The sequence below is a fragment of the Camellia sinensis genome, chromosome 3, assembly GCF_055761805.1.
Source record: "Camellia sinensis isolate YWXY chromosome 3, ASM5576180v1, whole genome shotgun sequence".
Taxonomy (NCBI): Eukaryota; Viridiplantae; Streptophyta; class Magnoliopsida; order Ericales; family Theaceae; genus Camellia; species Camellia sinensis.
Genome location: NC_138963.1, coordinates 14,553,708 through 14,574,650, shown reverse-complemented (window position 1 = coordinate 14,574,650; position 20,943 = coordinate 14,553,708). Strand labels below are relative to the sequence as shown.

The 20,943-nt window shown below is 33.8% G+C and overlaps 3 protein-coding genes across 5 annotated transcripts; 2 read left to right on the top strand and 1 right to left on the bottom strand.

Moving 5' to 3' along the window:
- Positions 1-1,370: 1,370 nt before the first annotated feature.
- Positions 1,371-6,890, top strand: LOC114270242 (putative sugar phosphate/phosphate translocator At3g11320). Its single transcript, XM_028211692.2, has 4 exons — positions 1,371-3,239; positions 4,701-4,804; positions 4,945-5,173; positions 6,290-6,890. The coding sequence occupies exons 1-4, from the start codon at positions 2,799-2,801 to the stop codon at positions 6,434-6,436; spliced, it is 921 nt and encodes a 306-aa protein (XP_028067493.1). The 5' UTR covers positions 1,371-2,798; the 3' UTR covers positions 6,437-6,890.
- Positions 6,891-11,721: 4,831 nt separating this feature from the next.
- Positions 11,722-16,194, top strand: PUMP1 (plant uncoupling mitochondrial protein 1). Its single transcript, XM_028211636.2, has 10 exons — positions 11,722-11,883; positions 11,996-12,133; positions 12,695-12,913; positions 13,290-13,368; positions 13,616-13,749; positions 13,840-13,938; positions 14,023-14,127; positions 15,129-15,206; positions 15,621-15,707; positions 15,947-16,194. Exons 2-10 carry the CDS (start codon positions 12,041-12,043, stop codon positions 15,980-15,982), a joined length of 930 nt encoding a protein of 309 aa, XP_028067437.2. The 5' UTR covers positions 11,722-11,883; positions 11,996-12,040; the 3' UTR covers positions 15,983-16,194.
- Positions 16,195-16,431: 237 nt separating this feature from the next.
- Positions 16,432-20,411, bottom strand: LOC114270195 (Reticulon family protein). 3 transcript variants are annotated; one of them, XM_028211653.2, is made up of 5 exons: positions 19,784-20,058; positions 19,534-19,688; positions 18,702-18,882; positions 16,931-17,142; positions 16,432-16,723 (listed from the first exon to the last, which is right to left on the bottom strand). In XM_028211653.2, exons 2-5 carry the CDS (start codon positions 19,598-19,600, stop codon positions 16,554-16,556), a joined length of 630 nt encoding a protein of 209 aa, XP_028067454.2. In that variant the 5' UTR covers positions 19,601-19,688; positions 19,784-20,058; the 3' UTR covers positions 16,432-16,553. The 3 variants fall into 3 exon arrangements, with proteins under 3 accessions (XP_028067454.2, XP_082775263.1, XP_028067458.2); XM_082919137.1 differs by having other exon boundaries at positions 19,534-20,411; XM_028211657.2 differs by lacking the exons at positions 19,534-19,688; positions 19,784-20,058 and adding an exon at positions 19,171-19,434.
- Between the last annotated feature and the right edge of the window lie 532 nt (positions 20,412-20,943).

Sequence of the window (20,943 nt, the reverse complement as noted above, 5' to 3'; positions counted from 1 at the left end):
TACTGTTGCTGTTTGCATCTCCATCATCGCATCAAATCTGAGATCGACCAAACCCCTCTCTCTCTCTCTCTGTCTCTTCTTCTTCTTTATATCTGACATGCGATGAAAATGGTCAAAGTCGTCTAGATTGTGACTATCACAGAGCTTCTTCTTCATATCTGACATGCGATGAAAATGATCAAAGTCGTCCAGATTGTGACTATCACAGAGAGAGAGAGAGAGAGAGAGAGGGAACACACCTTCAGTTTCTGAGCATTCAACAGTCATGGCAATTGAGCTATGTGTGTGTGTATGTGCGTGAGAAAGAGAGAGAGATGAGATAAGAGGGTTTTAGTTAAAAAATTAGCAAGAACTCAAGATGTGGTTCAATGTGTGTGGCATGGCGATTGACGATCTCCGACTTGTTAGTATTTTGTTCTGATCAATTTTCTTTGCGCAATTTTCTCTACCCTGTTTAATTTTCTCTGTGTTGTTCAGTTTTCTAAATTTCTCTAGTTTGAACTTAGAGAAATTTCAATTTTCTTTAGGTAATTTTCTTTGCCCTGTTTAATTTTCTCTGCATTGTTCAATTTTTTTTGGATTTCTCTAGTTTGAACTCAAAGAAATTTTAATTTTCTCTATCTTATTTAATTTTCTCTGTATTGTTCAATTTTTTTTTGGATTTCTCTGGTTTGAACTCAAAGAAATTTTAATTTCTCTGGATAATTTTCTCTACCTTATTTAATTTTCTCTGTATTGTTCAATTTTATTTGGATTTCTCTTGTTTGAACTCAGAGAAATTTCAATTTTCTCTGGTTTGAACCCAGAAAAATTCTTTAGGAAGTCCAGAATTTCTCTGGATTGAAATTTCTCTAGATCAATATTGAGGGACTTTAGATATTATGAAAATATTGAATGTCATTTATGCTATAAAATCTTAGTATCAGGAACCTTAAAAAAAAATCCCATAAATATAATCAACAATTTAATAACTTCAACATCTATATAATAGAATTAATTACAAGGTAGTGCTACATATACCAATTAATGTACTAATTAGTATACTAACACTAGTTATGATATTGTTATTGACCTCACTCATTAATCACATTGTAAATCTCAAAAATTTCTTAAATTATATCACATCATCAATTAGTACACTATCAATTAGTACACTAATTAATACATATAGCATTATTCTTAAATACATCTACATAATAATTTATTATTAAACAGTTAATTAATAAATATAATTAATAATTCAAAAACTCCAACATCTATACAATAGAATTAACTACATCTCCATAATAATTTATTATTGGACAGTTGATTTTTTTTAACATACAGTATATATTGTTTAATAAATTTGGATGATTATGATGTTGTTGAAGATGTCGGTGGCCAAAATAGCCGGGAAAATCAGTGATTGTAATTGCAGTTGGAGGCTAATCAAAAAAACATGAACTTATTTCTCGCACGTGGCGAAAAAGCGATGCAACAAGGGCCGGCAATTTGGAACTCACGTACGAAAGTTTCTTAACACGTGTCTGATATTGGTCCAATGTCGGAACGTTCACGGCACGCGCCACCGTGGCGAGTGTTCACAATTAATAAGAAAATTCTTCTGATCAAAAGTCATTTAATTAATTGACAGCAACCCTTTAGATATCTAATGACCTTGTTTTGTCGACATTTCAAATGTTGTTTTTTTTTAAATAAAAGTTAAAACTAGTTTTATATTAAAAAAATGATTTTCAATTTTTAATTTTTTTAAAAAAATTATATTAAAATGATGGGAATATTTTTTTAAATTTTTTTTAAGGCAATACATTGACTTTTATTTTTTTATATTTGAAGAAAATATAGTAATTTTTATAACTTTGACATAGGTTCTATTTGGTGCAACTTATTAAAAGTTAAAAGATTGATAATTAGAAAATTAAAAACACATTTCCCTTAATTTTTGGATAATTAACTTTTTTCGCCAATCCTTAAATCGTGGGACGAAAAGACAGAAAAGTGAGTCCATTCAATTATGCTATAAGTTGTAAGTAAAAATTGTATCAAACAGTTTAGTACATATTTTTACATTAAAATAAACTATAATCACATTTTTTTAATTTTTAACAAACGCCTCCATAAGTACACTTGCATCTCTTTTAATAAGTTTAAAGATAAATAAGAAAAAATATATATTTCAATAAAATAATACGACATTATCCTTTTTTTTATTCATACAATAAACATGAAAAGAATTTAAGTGTGATTTAAATTAAAACCCAATATAATTATGTTTAATTTATAAAAAAAAAATTATATTTTCTTCCAACATTAAAAGAAAGTTAATTTTAAAGTTATTTTTTTAATCAAATTAGTTTAAATTTAGGAACAAAACATTTTCTTTTTTAAAAACTCAATACTTCATAAAATCCAATCCAACGGTCAATCTTAACCTAACGACACTATAAATCAAGTAGACCCCACAAAAAAAATTATTTTTTAAGTGGCCCCCATCCAATAAACCAAATGCAACTTGCGTGAGTCCCCCCCTCCTCCCCCTATTTGTCACACGACAGGTACTTTCCCACCACCGCCGAAACAGTTGCAGACACCGTGTTTCTCTCTCTCTCTCTCTCTCTCAACTTTTCCTTACCGTTAAGTCCTGAAAACGAGTTTTGCCTCTCTCTCGCGCTTTCTCTCATACAAAAGAGCTTTCAAAGTGTTAAATTTGACTTGTCTTCAGATCCATCAAAGCCTCTAAAAACTATAACCCCACATTTCTCCAGATCTAAACTCCTAAATAAATTTCTCGAATTTCGATGAAGGGCTCGAGCCAGTGGTTCACGATCGGGCTCGTATCGGCCTGGTACGCATCGAACATTGGGGTTCTTCTTCTCAACAAGTACTTGCTAAGCAACTATGGATTCAAGTACCCGATCTTTCTCACCATGTGTCACATGACTGCTTGTTCATTGTTCAGCTACGTTGCTATCGTGTGGATGAAATTAGTGCCTCTGCAGACGATTAGGTCTCGTGTTCAGTTCGTGAAGATCGCCACTCTGAGTCTCGTGTTTTGTACTTCGGTCGTGAGTGGGAATGTTTCTCTACGCTACCTTCCTGTGTCGTTCAATCAGGCGGTTGGGGCTACGACGCCGTTTTTCACGGCGGTGTTTGCTTATATTATGACGGTCAAGAGGGAGGCTTGGCTCACCTATGTCACTCTCATTCCTGTGGTTACTGGGGTTGTCATTGCTAGTGGGGTAAATTTTCTATTTTTATTATTATTTTATCTTCCTAGTGTGAATTCAATTGAAATTTGATCTTGTTTGAGCTTGGTTCTTGTAATCGGGGATTCAATTCATGATTGAAATCTGTTTGAATTACAGAATTCATTCAATTTTTTACTTTCCTGACTAAGTCAATTTGGAGAACTTGTAGTATATATATTGGGTCGTAGGTGGGGGGATGACTATGCAGAACTAGAACATTTTTTTTGTCCTTTTATTTATTTATTTTTTTTTGATAACTGGGTGTTCGGGTCAGCTTATGCACACCTCGACTAATGCTAGGGCCCTGATGTTAATGACTAGGCAAAACTCCAGTGGCCCCTTGGGGTGACTCGAACTCAAGACTTTAGATCTTATACTCAAGTCTTTATCACTCAGCCAAGCCAACCCCTTGGGTTTGCAGTACTAGTAAATTAAGAGGATACATTTCTTTCCAATTTTGTTTTTTTAAATAAACAGATCTCAAACCGATAGTTCTTAAATCTTTTGTGTGCATACTATAGTTAAAATCCTTCAAATATGTATTTTTGTTAATCGCTCTATCTTATATGAGGAATGGAACACTGCAGAATTGTAGAAATTGTTTTAGATTTGTGTCAAATTTTCTCATGGCTTTCTTATGTGTACCATTGTTAATTTATTTTTGATGGGAAAAAGGGGAATAGGTAGAAAGTTCAGAAAACATCTGAAAAGTATCACAAACATGCTTGAGAGCCAAAATTTATCTGCAAATAGTGCTTGAGTCTAGGAAGTGTTGGGCACTCATGCGTCTATGAGTCTCCTAAATGTATTGTTTATTTCAAATGCATTACTCCTACTTAGTTAGAAGTGCATCCTTGCTCCATAGTTCAGAACCAAAGCAAATGGATAAGAGTCTAATGTTGACCCTAATGGAAGCGGTAAGCCCCTATCATGATTCAAAACTCTCTTGTCTTGGCTCTAATTGTTAACGTAGATCTACAGGTCCATGGATTTCATTGACCATTTTAAAATAAGTATCAGATCCTTTTTTTGAGGCAAGTGGTAAACCCTTATTTTATGTTTCTTTTGTCATGAGAGAGAAAGTTTTGTTTATCTAATGACTAAGAATTCATATGGTATGCACAGTGAAGACGAGAATGTTTAGATGTAGAGTGGGGCTGTGCACTGGCTCTAATTGTGCACACATTCAGCTAAACCTGGCCTTAAATAAGAAAAAGTGAACAATTTTAGGATGGTTTGGTCATTTCTATCTTATGCCAGTAACAAGATTTCAGTTCATAGAATCATATTGCATAAGCTGGTTTGGAGTGGAACACAATATTCAGTTCTTTTTTTTCCTTTTCTCTTCCTTTGGTGGGGATGATATGCGTAAATGTCAATAGTGGTTCCTAGCCATTTTGAGAGGAAACACTAGAAAGTAGTCTTATTTATCTCTTTGTTATGTGACTGCAGGGTGAACCAAGCTTCCATCTATTTGGGTTTATAATGTGTCTTGGTGCTACAGCTGCAAGGGCATTAAAGTCAGTGGTTCAAGGGATTTTGCTGTCCGCAGAAGGGTAATTAACTACTCGTGTTCATTATTTTTCATTGTAACAAAATTGTATAGATGTAGAGGCCATCATTTTGGTTACACATTTATGTATCTACTTTCCTTGCTCAAAACCCGGACTGAACATTATTATAATATATTTTTCAGGGAAAAATTGAATTCTATGAACCTTCTGCTGTACATGGCACCAATAGCTGTTTTATTCTTACTTCCCGCGACACTGTTTATGGAGGAAAATGTGGTTGGGATCACAATAGCTCTTGCCAGAAATGATATCAAAATAATCTGGTATCTACTCTTCAATTCTGCCTTGGCATATTTTGTGAACTTGACCAATTTCTTGGTCACTAAACACACCAGCGCTTTGACTCTCCAGGTATGCCCCTTTGTTCTAGCACAGCTTCTATCTTGTTTTAGTTTGTTTGTATGTATCCGTCATGCAGTAATTTTAGTGATATTTATAAAGAACAGAGGACCTTTTCTTTATAATTTGAATAAATAAATAAATAAATAAACTTTCTTCGACTCCTTTCACTTTTGAGGATGGATGCTACTTGAGTAATTGTTCACATGCATGTCCAACTTTTCAACATTGCCTTGTCCAGATAACTTTTATCAAACTCGTCTTCAGTGATTTGTTAAATTGGGTCCTTCAAGTTCTACCAGAAGCGGGAAGGAGACGAAAAAAAAAAAAGATGGTAAGGAAGGAGGTGAAGGTGGAGGGATGGATGGGAGGTGGTGGTGGTGATGGGGTGGTGGGTGTATTGGGGTTAGGGTTTTGAAATGGGAAGAAGATGAAAAAGAGAAAATTTGTCCGTTTCCTATGGAATTTGACTTTCAATTCTCAAAGTCAGCTTGTATTGCACAAATTCTGTCAATTTTGACAGAATTAATAATGGTAGGGAGGCTAAGTGTACAGTGGTCAAAACCATATGGGGCCTCTCTGGCTATTTTTACCCTAAAGTTTATTTCCTCCTCAAGTCAAAGAAGCACATATATGGTGACAACACTGGACATGGGGGGGACACACCAATCGTCCATAGCAAGAAGTATCTCTGTCATTAAAGCATGAATAGTGGATAGTAGGAAGCTCAAGAAACTTAAGGTAGGCAAGTAGCTGGGTGATCATGGATGATACTTGCGTCCAGGGTAATACTTGAGGTTGGGTGATGTAGTTGGTTTTGTAGAAATAAATAATAATTTCATCTTGACAAAAAAGTAGAAGATGAATTAGAGTTACCAGGAAAACTAATTAAAAGCAACTTCACATTGGCAATTCCAAGTGCGTGCTAAGATTTCTTGTTGACCTATTCTTACATGAAGAAATGCTATTGAAGGCATGCGTTATGTGACGAAGTTATGCAGATAGTTCCATTTTGATTTTGTCTATTTTTTTCCCACTGATGTGTATATCCTTGTTGACAATTTACCTGCTAACAACTCCTCTGAACTTGTGTACTTCAAAACGATTGAAATTTGACGATGTTTCCAGGTCCTGGGAAATGCAAAAGGTGCTGTTGCTGTGGTTGTCTCCATTCTAATATTTAAGAATCCCGTCTCAGCAACAGGGATGCTGGGCTACATGCTTACTGTCATTGGAGTCATTTTGTATAGCGAAGCCAAGAAGAGGAGCAAATGAAACTCCTTATCCTCAAGTGAAGAACTTGCCGTTAGACCTTTTTAGAGCCAAGGTTGTTGTAACACATGCTTGAGCCAAATCATTATGTGGTTACCCTTTTATTCGTTTCTTGGAAACTGCAAGGAGAGGTGTTTCTACCTGTTTCAACGCTTCGAAGTGGAGAAATTTCCACGGAAGAGGTTGTTGGTCTTTCTGATCGCAGTATCAGCCATTCTTTTGGGTTAGACTTGGATTCAAGCCTATTCAACCTCTCTCTCTCTCTCTCTGTGTTTTTAGACATAGTGCCAATATTTTATTTATTTATTTTTTTTTTGTGGTCAAATCAGGAAAAGCATGCCAATATATCTGTACCATTAAGTGATCATTAAAGAGATGATTATATACTGTTGTATAAGAACTATATAATGTTTATCATTGATTGATCATATATAGCATTAAAATGTTTCCTCCTCCATACTTACTAGGTTTCCCTTAGATAATTTTCCTTTTGAAATCATTGAATTGTTACTTGATTTAATCACACTATGAAGAATTCTCATTTCAGTCTAGAAATGCCCATCTTGTAATAGGAAGCACAAGAAACTTCTCATTTAAAGAGCTTAACGAATCTCTCTTCAATTGCACATATCTTTAATCATCTGCAAATTATAAGAATTAGTTAAGCTCGAAAGACACTAATGAGGATTGAACTCGAGATGTTCAAGTTTACTGCTTGCTCATATCTGAGTTCGCAATTATCTATGTGGGTTATAACATATGTTAATTTTGTAAGAGGCGATAAAATAAGCAATCATGAATCTAAAACCACAACCTTGTCTTTTGTCTTTGGAACCTGACAATGTGACCACTAGGCCTATCAGAAACTGCAAGAGAAAAAATTTCTAACAAGAAACTCGAAATTATTATTAAAAGATTCTTTCTTTTAATATTTCTCATCCTACAGTTTCAATTTTCTATAATTTCTGGACAACAAAAACAACAGAAAAAGGGTTAAAAGATCCAAGAAAGAAAGGGTAGAATAGAGAAAGGACAAAAGGTGGCATTGTTGTTGATGCATTGGTGACTTGAGTCCCACCAATGGAGTGGTGGCCTATTGTTCCCCCACTTTAGTGTATAGGGTATATAATTCTCTAGAATCAGGTGCTCCTATTGCATTTACTATCTTCTACTCAAATCACATGATGATAAGTCTATACTTTTTACAATCGATATAGGCAGAGACGGAATTAGGAGAAGGCTATGGGGGCCCATGGCCTTCTTGTTTTTGTGAAAAATATGATTTGTCATAACATTTTAAAAATAAAATGACCTCCAGTATAAGAAAATACATATATCATTTTTCTCGTATATTGCACTTTCTTTTCATTTTGCACCAAAAAAAATTTCATCCTATTAGAAATTACTTGTATGATATTTGTATTTTTTTGTGTATATACATAATTTATATATCATATTGTATATACATGCATGCATATGTATATGGTGAAGTTTTTTATTTGTCTTTTGACCCCTCCAGTGATGTAACTCTGGTTCCATCCCTGGATATAGGGATGACAACAGGATGGATTTGTCATCTCCTGCCTCTGCCTCCGTCTCGTTTTATATTGAGGACTGAACAAATCGGATAGATAGTAGAGACAAGACATGAATGAATTAATTTTGTAATTTAAAAATTAATAAAAATTACGAATAATGATTTATAATTAATGATAATTAAAAAGATGTTTAAAAATGATGAATAAATGAATGTTAAATGTTACATTTTAATATTTTTTCTTATTAATTTTAAAAAATTAAATTATATATATTTTATATCCATATATATATATATATATATATATAAATAATAAATAAAATAGGGACAAGGGCGAAATGGAACAATACAGGAAAATAAAATTCATTCACACTTCACTTTCTCAATAAGATCAAGAAAATTCGCTTCACTTTCTCAACAAGGTCGAGAAAACCCGACTGAGACAAGGCGCAAGATTGAGGGCTTTAGGGGTGGTGGTGAGAAAATTGTCACCACTGAACCCAAGCACAATTAGGATTACAAATGAATCGAACTGTTTATGAAAGAGATGGTGATTGTATTTTGAGCTTGACTCGTTTACTAAATGAACGAGTCCGAATTTAATTTTTAGGCTTGTTTATTAATCGAGTTGAGCTTGAGGGGTCCTAAGTTTGACTCTATAAGGCTCGTAAATATAAAAATAAATAAATTAATATAATTTTTTAATAATATATTAAATAAATTTTCAATAATTCGTTTCATTTTTTATTTATATTTGGTGTTGGTGTAAATTTATATATTTGATTAATAAAATTTATTATTAATATAAGTATATTATATATTTTACTTATAATTTTGTATTTTTTTATCTTAAAAAGTAAATTAATTTAAATTTAATTTTTTTTTCAAGCTTGAACTCGGCTCGTTTATGTAATCGAGCTCGTTTGAGTTCAATAAATGTTTGACGAGCCGAACTCGAACTCGATTTTTGAATTTTGACATAGAGCTTAGCTTGAGCTCGATTAACTCTTAATAAATAAGTTTGAATATTCAAAAATTTGACTTGACTCAACTCCTTTATAATCTTAATATATTTTTTTTGGGGGTGAATAGCCCTGAGTACATTACAACATGTTTCAATCCGTATGACTGTGTGACATTGCAAAGGATAATTTATAAAAGTCATCACATCTATCTTTACAACAATGCTACAGGGCCCGAATTCCTCCGCCCCGAATGCCCCTAAACCACGAAACGACGTCGTTTCGTGGTTTTAATTTTTTTTTTTTTTTTTTTCAGCAGAAGAAGGAGACGAAGACGGAGAGGGGGAGGGGGAGACGGAGGAGGGGGAGGGGGAGGGGGAGGGGGAGGGGGAGGAGGGGGACTGGAGGGGGCCTAAAAAATGGGCTGGAGGCGGAGGCGGGGGGCGCGGCGATCGGCGATGGCAGAGGCGGCGATCGGCGATGGCTGAGGCGACGAGCAGAGGCATGGCGAGCAGAGGCATGGCGGAGGCGACGGAGGCGGAGGCGCGGCGATCGGCGACGGATCGGAGACGGCGGCGACCCCTCTCCCTCTCCCTCTCCCTCTTTCTCTCCCTCTCCCTCTCTCTCTTCCTCCGCTTCCTCTGCGTCGAAAATGGCAGAAAAAAAAAAAAAAATTCGAGCCACATTCGAGCCAAGCCATTTCGGGCCCTCAATCATTTTTCCTATCTTTATCCTTTCTCAATTTGCCAGCTTGGGGTGATGTGGCTCTCCACAATCGCACCAGGTTTTTTTTTTTGTTTTTTTATTTTTAGATTGGACTATTGCACAGGTTTTTTTTGGAGGATGAATTTGGAACAAGTCTCTACGGATTGAGTTTTCCAATTTTTTTTTTTAATTTTAAAATTAATTTAGTAAAAATAAAAACATCCATTATATTATTAATACAAGTTTTGTTTCTTTTATTCTTAAATGATTAACATTCTTTCAGGAATGTCAGAGAAGAAATAGAAGAATGAAATTCTTACTTAATTTCAAAATGTAATTTATGTAAATCATTTATTTATTTCAGTTCATTCCAAATATTAAAACAAAATATAAAAAAAAAATCAGAATCGCTTATTCTCTTTTAAGATTCCTATTACCCGAAACCTAATCTTTAAAATGTACCTGTTAGTAAACTAGAGCCTGTAAGAAGTATTTTTATTTACTAGTATCCTTATTACTTCATTTTATTAATTTTTATACAATATTACAAATTAGGGGTGAGCAGCGGATATACTGATCCGCCAAAACCGACCGATCCGCTGCATTTTGGACGGATGCGTGATGACAAGCGTACGGTTGCGGATTGATTTTCTCCAATCTGCCAATCTGGCAGACGGATAGCAGATTTGAGATTTCTTTAGCCGCAACCGAACCGCCAAACCCCAAGCACCCCTAGTAATTTATAAGACTTTGTATTTTCAATTTGTTTAAATATTCTGTTTGTATTTTCAATTAAAAAAGAGTTTAAATATTTTGTTGAAAAAAAAATTTCAACTTGAATATCTTTTTTGAATTGAAAAAAATAAACGTATTATTTATCTATATTTTTTGGTTTTTAAATCTATCTCTAAAAATAATAAATAGAAAATATGATATATGCTGGTTGGTTTTTGTTTTAAAAAATAGATATAGATGTAACAATATAGAGACATACAATCTCTACTATTGCTCTGTTAATAATTTTGGTGGTTTGAATTATTTTTATATTTTAAGAACTACATATTGTAATATTTTATGTGGATAAAGCATGCTGTAATTGTAGTATGTGGATGAGACATGCAATGATTGTAATATTCTAAAGTTTCAAACTTTCTTTCTTTGAATGAGGCATGCAATGATTGTAATATTTTTTAAGTCATTAATCGTAATACTTTATTCTTTTTTTTAGGAAGTGCACAAGTTGAATTATGTTAAAAATTTATAAAATTTTAAATCGCCAAACCGATTCACATCTATCCGCTAAACTGTCAATCCGCTCAATCTACATCTGCCGGATTGGCAAACGGATACGGATTGATTTTATCCAATCCGTCAATCTGCGCGGCCAGATGGCGGATTGAAGGTTCTGTGGCCGCAAGCAACTCGCGCCCACCCCTATTAGAGATATATCCATTTCCATTTGGGCTACGTGGGTCCCATTAGTATTCCTGTGGACTCAATTTTCATTAAAAATAGACAATAAAACAAATGCAACAGAAAAATAAATGTTTCTCCAAGGTAACTCGAATAAATTTGATCAAAATCTCATTACTTAATTGATTATTTTCTCTGGACAGCTAGTCGGCTAATCTATATATTCATTAGATCCATGAGAATATCAAAGATTTAAGATTTGAATCGATAAAGCCTTTCTAATATTTTCTTTGTAATCAAATTTACTAATCAACAAATTTCCCATCATTTGTTAACAAAATATATATTAAAAAAAAATTATAATTATTTTCCTTGAATAAAATGTCAGGGACACCAACAAAATTACTAACACACTTAGGCCTCGTTTGGGAACAGGCTAATTTAGTAACTTTTTGGCTATTTGGCTAAAAAAGTAGGTAAAAAAAACTTGTATGTTTGGGATGATTTTTTGGCTAATTACGAAAAGATGTGCAAAAAGTAGAGAGAAAAGAGAATCTTTGACTTTTTGGTATGGGTTGTTGGCTTTTTGACTAATTTAGTAATTTTTTGACTAATTGACTAAAATAGCCTCTTGCCAAACGAGGCCTTAGCGTGTGTTTGGTAAATTTTTTTGATAAAAACCAAAGAGGAAAGAGGATTTGGAGTCGAGAGTAGGGTATCAAAACCTCTGAAAATGTAGAAAACGAATAAATGCGGGGTGACGGTGCACAGAGACGCGAAGACCCAATTGCGCAACCTCCGTTTCGCTGTTTTTGCTTTTCCCGAGATTCGCAGTTACTCTCTCTCTCTCTCTCTCTCTCTCTCTCTATATATATATATATATGTGCATATATACATACAGTCCTTCGATACATGACGCTTTAACTTGATTCTCTTCTTGTTCAGAGCTTCTCTCAAATTCTTTATCTGTTTCTGTTTGAGCTTGGTAAGATGAGTCCTCCAATGGCTGATCACAAGCCTAAATCGGACATCTCCTTCGCCGGAACGTTCGCCAGTAGCGCATTTGCTGCTTCCTTCGCTGAGGTATGTATCAAATTTCCAGATCGTTTCTATTGATTTTCATTTTGATTATGTATATATATATGCATTTTGATTATGTTACTCTGAAGTTTAATGTCCACTTCGGTTTCATGATTTCTGCTTTTGAAATTCAATTCAAGGTTGCTGAATTAGTGCTGATTGACCAAATCGTTTTTGAATAATCAGTTTTTTTTTTTTTAAATGTCCTGCAGATTTGTGATCATAAAATTTCAGATCGTTTCTATTGGTTTTCATGTTGATTATGTATTATTATTGTATTTATATATATATATATATATATATATGCTTTTTGATTATGTTACTCTGAAGCTAAATTTTCACTACGGTTTCATGAATTCTGCTTTTGAAAGTCGATTCAAGTTTGCTGGATTAGTGACGATTGACGAAATTGTTTGTGAATAATCAGCTCTTCTTCCATTTTTTTTAATTATATTTTATCTACATGTAACATGGTTATATCATATGTGGGTTTGATATTTTGCTATTGTGGTCTGATACAGATGAAGTGTTTTCCTTTATCAACACATATTTGATTTTGTGCAGCTGTGTACTATTCCATTGGATACTGCTAAGGTTAGGCTTCAGCTCCAAAAGAAATCAGTTGCAGGGGATGCACTGACTCTACCAAAATATAAGGGAATGCTAGGTACAGTTGCCACCATTGCAAGAGAAGAAGGTCTAGCTTCTCTCTGGAAAGGCATTGTACCTGGATTACATCGTCAATGCTTATTCGGAGGTCTAAGAATTGGCTTGTATGAACCTGTAAGTTTCATATATTTTTCCTATGCTGGAACAAATTACTTATGTGCCTTTGTGCTTGTGAAGGCATTGGTTTTCGTGCATTATTTGCATTTTTAGCTGCAAGGGCAGATCAACATAAGGATAAGTGAGGGCAATGAGTTTTTTTTTAAGAGTATTACACTCCATGTAATTTTGTCAAAAAAAATTTCGAGGGAGGCAATTTGCTCCCATTTGTTGTCTCAAAATGAATGGGGCAACAACAATTTTTTTTCTCTCATGTTACTTGCCATCTTTGAAAGGTGTGATCTCTTTCATGCGTCGATTATTTAGTTTATTTCTTTCCATTGTCAATTGGGAAAAAAATGATTTTAGGTTAAGTTTTGCCCTTGCTTAACAGGTTAAGACCTTTTATGTGGGTGATAATTTTGTTGGAGATGTTCCGTTGTCCAAGAAAGTACTTGCTGCACTTACAACTGGTGAGTATTGTGTTAAATACTTTTGCATGCATTTTATCATCTTCTTAATTAGAGTGTATGAAATTTCCATAGCTTATGCTAGTTCCTCTTATTGATGCATGCAGAATTTTGACTGATAACTGGGATATCTTATCCATGCATAGTGATGATCTTGTAGTCCTTTTTCTCTTTTTTTCCTTTTTCTTTTTTCTTTTTTTTATTATATATATATATATATATATTAAGTGGTTGTTTATATTTCAAACAGGTGCCCTTGGAATCACAATTGCAAATCCTACTGATCTTGTGAAAGTTAGACTTCAAGCTGAAGGAAAATTGCCTCCTGGTGTGCCAAGGCGTTATTCTGGTGCACTGAATGCTTATTCTACAATAGTGAGACAGGTTAAATTTCTGAACTCTCCTCCCAAGAAAATTTGATGCCCATCATTTGGTTCTTTTACCCAATATAGCTAACCCATATCTATAATGTAGGAAGGAGTTGGGGCTCTATGGACTGGGATTGGGCCTAACATAGCTCGAAATGCTATTATAAATGCTGCTGAACTAGCTAGCTATGATCAAGTGAAGCAGGTAAAATTTCAAGGCTGGATTTTTGTTTGTTTAATATGTTATAATTAGTGATGTTTTGAATCTCACTCTTTCCTCACCATGCAGACAATTCTAAAGATTCCGGGGTTCACAGATAATGTTTTTACTCATTTGCTATCTGGTTTGGGGGCTGGTTTTTTTGCAGTCTGCATTGGCTCTCCAGTTGATGTGGTATGTTATTTACTTGACCATCTCTGGTTCAGGATTTTTCTGGTTACTGATAGAGATCCTGCTGTTAGTCTTCTGAAATTTGTAGCTTAGGGGGTGAGGACATGTAGCTTGTAGACGAGAACCTTCCTCCTGGTTGACATGCTTGTTTATCTACTGTGACTGTCATCCTTTAGCGCATGCAATCAGTTCAATGTGCTCAAAAACCACAAGCTCTTAAATTGTGAATGTATCTTGATAGTGGAAGATTTCAAACCAAAACATGGTCTGAACTTCGAAATACCTCTTGGTATATAGTTGAGATAAATCAAACCAAACGAAACTAAGCCTTGTTTCCCAATCAAATGAAGTTGGTAACATAAATCCTTTTCTGCTACTCCGCTCTGTCAAGAGCTATATGCTCAGTTGAATTAAACAAGTTCATTTTCCCCCCCTGCTACTCTGCTCTGTCAATTTCTGCTGCAACACTCTTTCAAAGACATTGGATTTGGTAGTTATCTGTTCACTTTTTTACCCCTTTGCATATGCCCATTTCCATTTACGGTGATCATATCACTCTTCCTTGCTGTTGAGATAAGTAGATAGATTTTTATCTTGTTTCTTAACAATCTTAAGTGTGAAGAGTTGATAATTTTCAAGTTAGATGGTAAGAAGTTGTTAATATGATTTTTTTTTTTTTTCTTTTTTCTCTTTTTGTAATCATGATCTGATTTGTCTCATTTAAATGAAGTTGAAATAAAAGGAAATATTTATTCAGAAGCATTGGTCTTGCAATCATGGAGAAACATATGTCAATTCCATATATTGTAACCTTGTAGGTTGTTTTGCCAAAATATCATAAATTCTCGTTGGCATCTATATCCTGTTGAGCAATGCTTTTAATTATAGACCAGTGGAATGGAGGTTTACTCAAATTTTGCTTCCTTGAAAGTATACTTGGATTGAGACTGGGTCTGATCTGCATGTGGCTTAACAATGCAAATCTACATAATTAAATGCTGCAGGTTAAGTCAAGAATGATGGGGGATTCTTCTGCATATAAAAGTACTCTTGATTGTTTCGTCAAGACTTTGAAGAACGATGTAAGTTCATCATCTTTCCACCCTGTTTTGATACATTGTTCATCATTTTTCTTCAATATTTATGAAAGAACATGATGATTTGACAAGATGTTTTCTTTTGAAAGCTTTTGTGCCTTTCTACAAATACCTAATATACTCAGAGAGAATAAAATGGATTGTCATATATATATATATAGTTACTTTCCTCCCCTGTTTACGACCAACTGTAATTAAATAAAGAGAAAAATATTTTACTGTAAGGTAATGTCTATGCTCTTGTTTGTCTCTTAGTTAAGATAGAGTTGTTTTAGTCTAGCATTTTATTGGAACCTATCTTGAAAATGCAATATATTGTATTTCAACTGTGTCAATATTACTTGAAAATGCAATATATTGTATTTCAACTGTCTCAATATTACTTGCTATGTTACACAGGGGCCTTTTGCTTTCTATAAGGGCTTTATCCCAAATTTTGGACGGTTAGGATCTTGGAATGTGATCATGTTTCTGACCTTGGAGCAGGTAAAAGCTACAAACTCGAGCGATGATAGTTTTGTGGTTTTGCTTCATTTCTTTTTGGATTGCAATTCCTTTTTTCTGAGATGTACAAACTCTCCAAGCCACTTTCTAAGAAACTGTTCAATAGTAGGTTTATCGTCATATTTAATGTGGTCATTTTTGGCAGTGTCAAGAAAATGAAGCTTGATTTCCTTTGTTAGGTTGCTAATTTTTTTCTTTTTTGTTCTTTTTTCTCATAACAGGCTAAGAAGTTTGTTAGAAGTATAGAGTCACCTTGAGTTTAGAGGATAGACAGTGAAGCCAGCCGTGAAGACATTTTGGATGGTGATTGCTGCCATAACCCGATGAATGTTTAGAGAAAAATAAAATGCATTGTTGTTGTTTTTGTTTTTGTTCCCATTTTTTGATGCTTAATAAAGGGTCCTGATGGAAAAAACAATTGGAAGGATTTTGGCAACTTGGTGACATGTATGCAGTTATGATTTTTGCATTCCTCTGGTGTGAATATGTAGACAAGGCTTTCTTGGGCCGTAGTTTATGGAAATCTAAAGGGTGAGGATCAACTCTGGTGACACGACTGCATTGGTTCCGAGACAGTCATTGCACTGAACGGTTACTGATTGGAGAGAAACTAAACCCTGACAAATTCAATGGTAAATATGTCACCTGCAATTTTCTAGTCAAAACTCCGAAGCAATTTTCCTCTGTGCATGGACATGATTATACAAAAAAGAATAAATCATTATGAAAATAATAAAATAAATAAATTTGAGTCTCCTGCCAAACAGGACTTAGCACAACTTCATCACACTGTCAAAAGCAAGCAAACTTGAAAAATGGAAAAAGAGCTCAGCTTAATTTCTTCTTCTCCAAAATCCATTTCTGAACCCTAGCAAGACACTCCACATCAAACCTCACATACAACTGCTGCAGTTTTCTGCACCCCATCAATATATATCTATCTATGTAATCTTCATACCTCTCATAGAGTGCTGGAATTGTAAGAACGATAACAAGGCCTGCCATGAAGGAAATCAAAAATTATAAGAAAAGAGAATCATACTCATGGTAAGAAAGTTGAGGATGCTAAAACCAAAAGCCTGTTTGGTTCTGTTTCATTTTCATGTTTTCAGAAACAAAACAATAAAAAGTGGGTTGTTTTCAGAAATGTTTCCAAAAACTGTTTTCGAAAACATTTCACCAAAAAAGTTGAAGGAAAGACTTACTGGTGTAGCCCAATGTAAGGAAATCAGTCAAGCCGCCTATGATAGAAATTAGACACAGATATGCAGCAACTTTGAAAAACAGTCTTGTGTCCTTTCCCAGAGCAACATCCTTGGAGGTTGAGAGCAATGCATTTATGTAACCGCGGACAAGGGCTGCTATGTCATTTACTGCTTCTTCTGAGAGATACAAATCTGGTAGTGGTGGAGAAGGTCTGTTGAGTACAATGATCAAAATGATTTTGTTTAATCCCAAATATATTTTTGGTTCTAAACGAGATCAAAAAACTTTAGAGGAAGAACTTAGATGATGCAGGAACAGTTTTCAAAGGTCCATGTTCAATCAAACATAAAAACTTATGTTCCAAAAGTTTCCATAACAAGAGATACAAATCTGGTAGTGGTGGAGAAGGTCTATTGAGTACAATGTGATCAAAATCATTTTGTTTAATCCCAAAGTTCTTATATATTTTTAGTTCTAAACGAGATCAAAAAACTTTCAAGGAAGAACTTAGATGATGCAGGAACAGTTTTCAAAGGTCAACGTTCAATCAAACATAAAAACTTATGTTCCAAAAGTTTCCATTTACATGTACAACTATGCATGCATTTTGTTTGTGAATGAAACCATTGCTTTGAAGCAGAGGTCCTAAATGCAATTTTTCTTTCATTTAAATAAAAACCATGAAGTAATAGCTACAGCATTTTGGTTGTATAGTTGTTATTGTTTCTCTTTGTATATGGGCTGTGCACTCCCTTGGTCCCTCTTTTTGAACGTATTTACTTGCATTTTTCTTATCAAAAAATAAAAGTATAACTACATCATGTAAGCTTTGAAATTATTTATCTTATTGTTTCTCTTGTATATATATGGGTTGTGCACTCATTTGTCCCTCTTTTTGAATAAATTTACTCGCATTTTTCTTATCAAAAAATAAAGTATAACTACATCATGAAAGGTTTGAAATTATATAACTTACTACATCATGAGAAGGTAGACCAGCAACAAAAGTCATCAAGTTGGACTGGAAAGCCAATTGAACCTAATTAGTTATTCTTAACCCCAAAATATATATATATATATATATATACATATATTAGCTATCACGCATGCATACATTCCTCATATTGAATTTCTTTAATCTATGTTTGATTTTCTTCCTTAAAAGTTTTCTACCCATCGCGCAAGTCATCAAGTTGGACCAGGAAGTAAAATTGAACCTAATTAGTTATTCTTAACTTAAAAAAAGCCTTATTAGTTATCATGTATGCATACTCCCCCTCGTAACTTCTTTAATCTACGCTTGTTTTTCTTCCTTGGAAGGTTTTTTACCAAGTTAGCACACAAAATTAATAAAAATGACAATAACAGAGGCATTTTCATTAATAAATTTTCCGATGAATTACACTACAAGGACCTAATATCCTGATCCGGCCTATAATGAATTCATGCAATCCAAAATGGTGATAGCTTAAGGCCTATAATGTAAATTTTGGTACCTCATTTAAACCTCAGAATGTATATTCAATTTACAGTCAGAAGAAGCGAATGAAATATATTCTTAGATCAAATCAGTCAAAAACATATTTCAAACCATGAACAACGAACAAATTATTTAGGGATTGAATGAAAATCAACCCCTTAAAGCAAAAACAAGACATGTAGCACACAACAGATTATCTTGAATTGCTTAGTTATCATATACTTTATAATTAACAAAAACACCGATAAATCTAACTATAGCAAAGAAGAATAAGAATGATTGAAGATTACCGGTTTAGAATAGCCGCGGATTTGGCCCAGAGGAAAAAAATGGTAACCAGGAGCAAAAGAACACTAGAGACAAGTGATAGAAGAGTGTAACCAGATTTCTCAAACACTAACCAAGCAGCAAGAGTTACCACTAGAATCCCCACTGTTACATTCTTAGTCCTCCACAGCATCACATCTGCAACTGTTTTGATTTGAACAAAAAAACAACCTTGAATGTAAAACGAATTCGCCATTTATAGCAATTGAATCAAGACAAATGTGATAAAATTAACAAGAATTTGACAGAGCAATCAGGTCTGGAACAATCAATTGCGGATTCTGAGATGATCTGATTCTGAATTTAGATAAAGTTTTTGCTCTGATCTCGATCAAATCAAAGAGGCTCTCAATTTCAAGTTCAAATACATATATATATATATATATATAGACAGAGAGATAGAATTGAAAACGATGAATCGATTGTCCTTACCAAATCCTCCTCCAAGGATCTGATGAACTGTTCTCTGCCTGTTAAACAATCGACCCGATGAACACATTTTTGAGAAATTGAAGTACAAACAATTCGAATGCGATTGATCGCTTCTATAAACAACCAAACACTTTAGTTTAGATATTGATCTGCTGCTTACTGCAGAAGATTATGTAACTCACACCTAAATGCTTTCTTTATGAAAAGTAAAGAGCAATTTTCTTCTGTAAAGCTTTCTGCCTAGCTTTTTTCTAGCCTTAAGGAGATATATACATATTTATGCATATATATATATATATATATAGAGAGAGAGAGAGAGAGAGAGAGAGAGAGAATTGAAAACGATGAATCGATTGTCCTTACCGAGTCCACCTCCAAGGATCTGATGAACTGTTGTCTGCCGATTAAACAATCGATCCGATGAACACATTTCCCGGAAATTGAAGTAGAAACAAAACTTGAGGCCTCAAAAGAAGAGTAGAGACGATATACGAAAATTCGAATGCGATTGATTGCTTCTATAAACAACCAAAAACTTCAGTTTAGATATTGATCTGCAGCTTAGTGAAGATTATATATGTGTATATATGTGTGTGTATACATACACTCACACCTATATGCTTTCTCTTTTTGAAAAGTAAAGAGCAATTTTCTTCTGTAAAGCTTTCTGCTTAGCTTTTTCTAGTCTTAAGGAGATACACACACACATATATATGTTAGATTTACAGGTATATACATGTATATCTATATTGTATAGAGAGATGGGGGAGAGAGAGAGAGAGAGATGAACGTGGGGAGAGGCGGGGCTAATGGTTCTCTTTCAGCTTAGAAGTGTGAAAACACACACTACTACACTGGTGTATAATTTGCATATCTATCTATGTATATAAGCTATATGGGCTGTTTGATTCTAGATATAAAATGTGGGATCGGATATTATGACTTAATCTGGCAATATGTTATTTAAAAAAAGTCAATTTTTTGTCAAAAAAATTATAAAAAAAATAAAAAAATTAATTTTTTACCAACTTTTCAAAATACTCCTTTGTGTTTGTAATTTTTTAGAAAGGATATAATATATTATGAGATTGTATATTCTCAAAATTGGTGGATATACAATACCACCCTCCCCCATTGTATCATATTCCCTATGTTTGGATATGATTTAAAAAGTGTAATTTATCTTCTTGTCTATCTAATATATACGCACTAGGGTTCAACAAAATATATTCAGCTCAATACATCCAACAAAAAAGAAGTGCTCTGGTTTTGTAAGTGTAGATCTACTCAATTTTCTGGTTGACAAAGCTTCTTTCCAATGATAATCATCATTTTTCTCTATGTGGCCCTTCCATTGAATAATATATATTCAATCATATATCAAGTTAACAAATATGAATTAGGAAATATATTATCTAATGTATATATTTTATTTGTTATATATCATGGCTAAATCTCACATCATATTATATTTTCTATTTTATATCGGATAAAACAAACAAAGTCTATAAACATATATACCGTTTGGGAAGCAAGATTTGAGGTTTTTTTTTTGCTATTTTAACCACAAAAAACAAAATAGGCTACTTTACCCAAAATAAACAAAATATCACATCCAACCCATAATCATTACGTTTTTCTCTTAAAAAAAGTCAAAAAAGTCAAAAAGTCCTTTCCAAACCAAGCTTTTTAGTCCAGACTAAAATAGTCAAAAAAGTTAAAAAGCCAAAAAATCAACCCAATTTCCAAACCAAGCCATATATGAGAGAGAGA

What these genes read in the sequence shown, in the direction of transcription:
- LOC114270242 (XM_028211692.2), top strand. Translation starts at nt 2,799, where the DNA reads ATGAAGGGCTCGAGCCAGTGGTTCACGATCGGGCTCGTATCGGCCTGG. An exon ending in GGGTTGTCATTGCTAGTGGG is followed by an intron (nt 3,240 to 4,700) that starts GTAAATTTTCTA and finishes ATGTGACTGCAG; the next exon opens with GGTGAACCAAGCTTCCATCT. An exon ending in ATTTTGCTGTCCGCAGAAGG is followed by an intron (nt 4,805 to 4,944) that starts GTAATTAACTAC and finishes TATATTTTTCAG; the next exon opens with GGAAAAATTGAATTCTATGA.
- PUMP1 (XM_028211636.2), top strand. Translation starts at nt 12,041, where the DNA reads ATGAGTCCTCCAATGGCTGATCACAAGCCTAAATCGGACATCTCCTTC. An exon ending in ACTTGCTGCACTTACAACTG is followed by an intron (nt 13,369 to 13,615) that starts GTGAGTATTGTG and finishes TATTTCAAACAG; the next exon opens with GTGCCCTTGGAATCACAATT. An exon ending in TCAAGACTTTGAAGAACGAT is followed by an intron (nt 15,207 to 15,620) that starts GTAAGTTCATCA and finishes TATGTTACACAG; the next exon opens with GGGCCTTTTGCTTTCTATAA.
- LOC114270195 (XM_082919137.1), bottom strand. Translation starts at nt 19,600, where the DNA reads ATGTGTTCATCGGATCGATTGTTTAATCGGCAGACAACAGTTCATCAG. An exon ending in TCCGCGGCTATTCTAAACCG is followed by an intron (nt 17,143 to 18,701) that starts GTAATCTTCAAT and finishes TGTACTCAACAG; the next exon opens with ACCTTCTCCACCACTACCAG. An exon ending in CCTTACATTGGGCTACACCA is followed by an intron (nt 16,724 to 16,930) that starts GTAAGTCTTTCC and finishes CCTTCATGGCAG; the next exon opens with GCCTTGTTATCGTTCTTACA.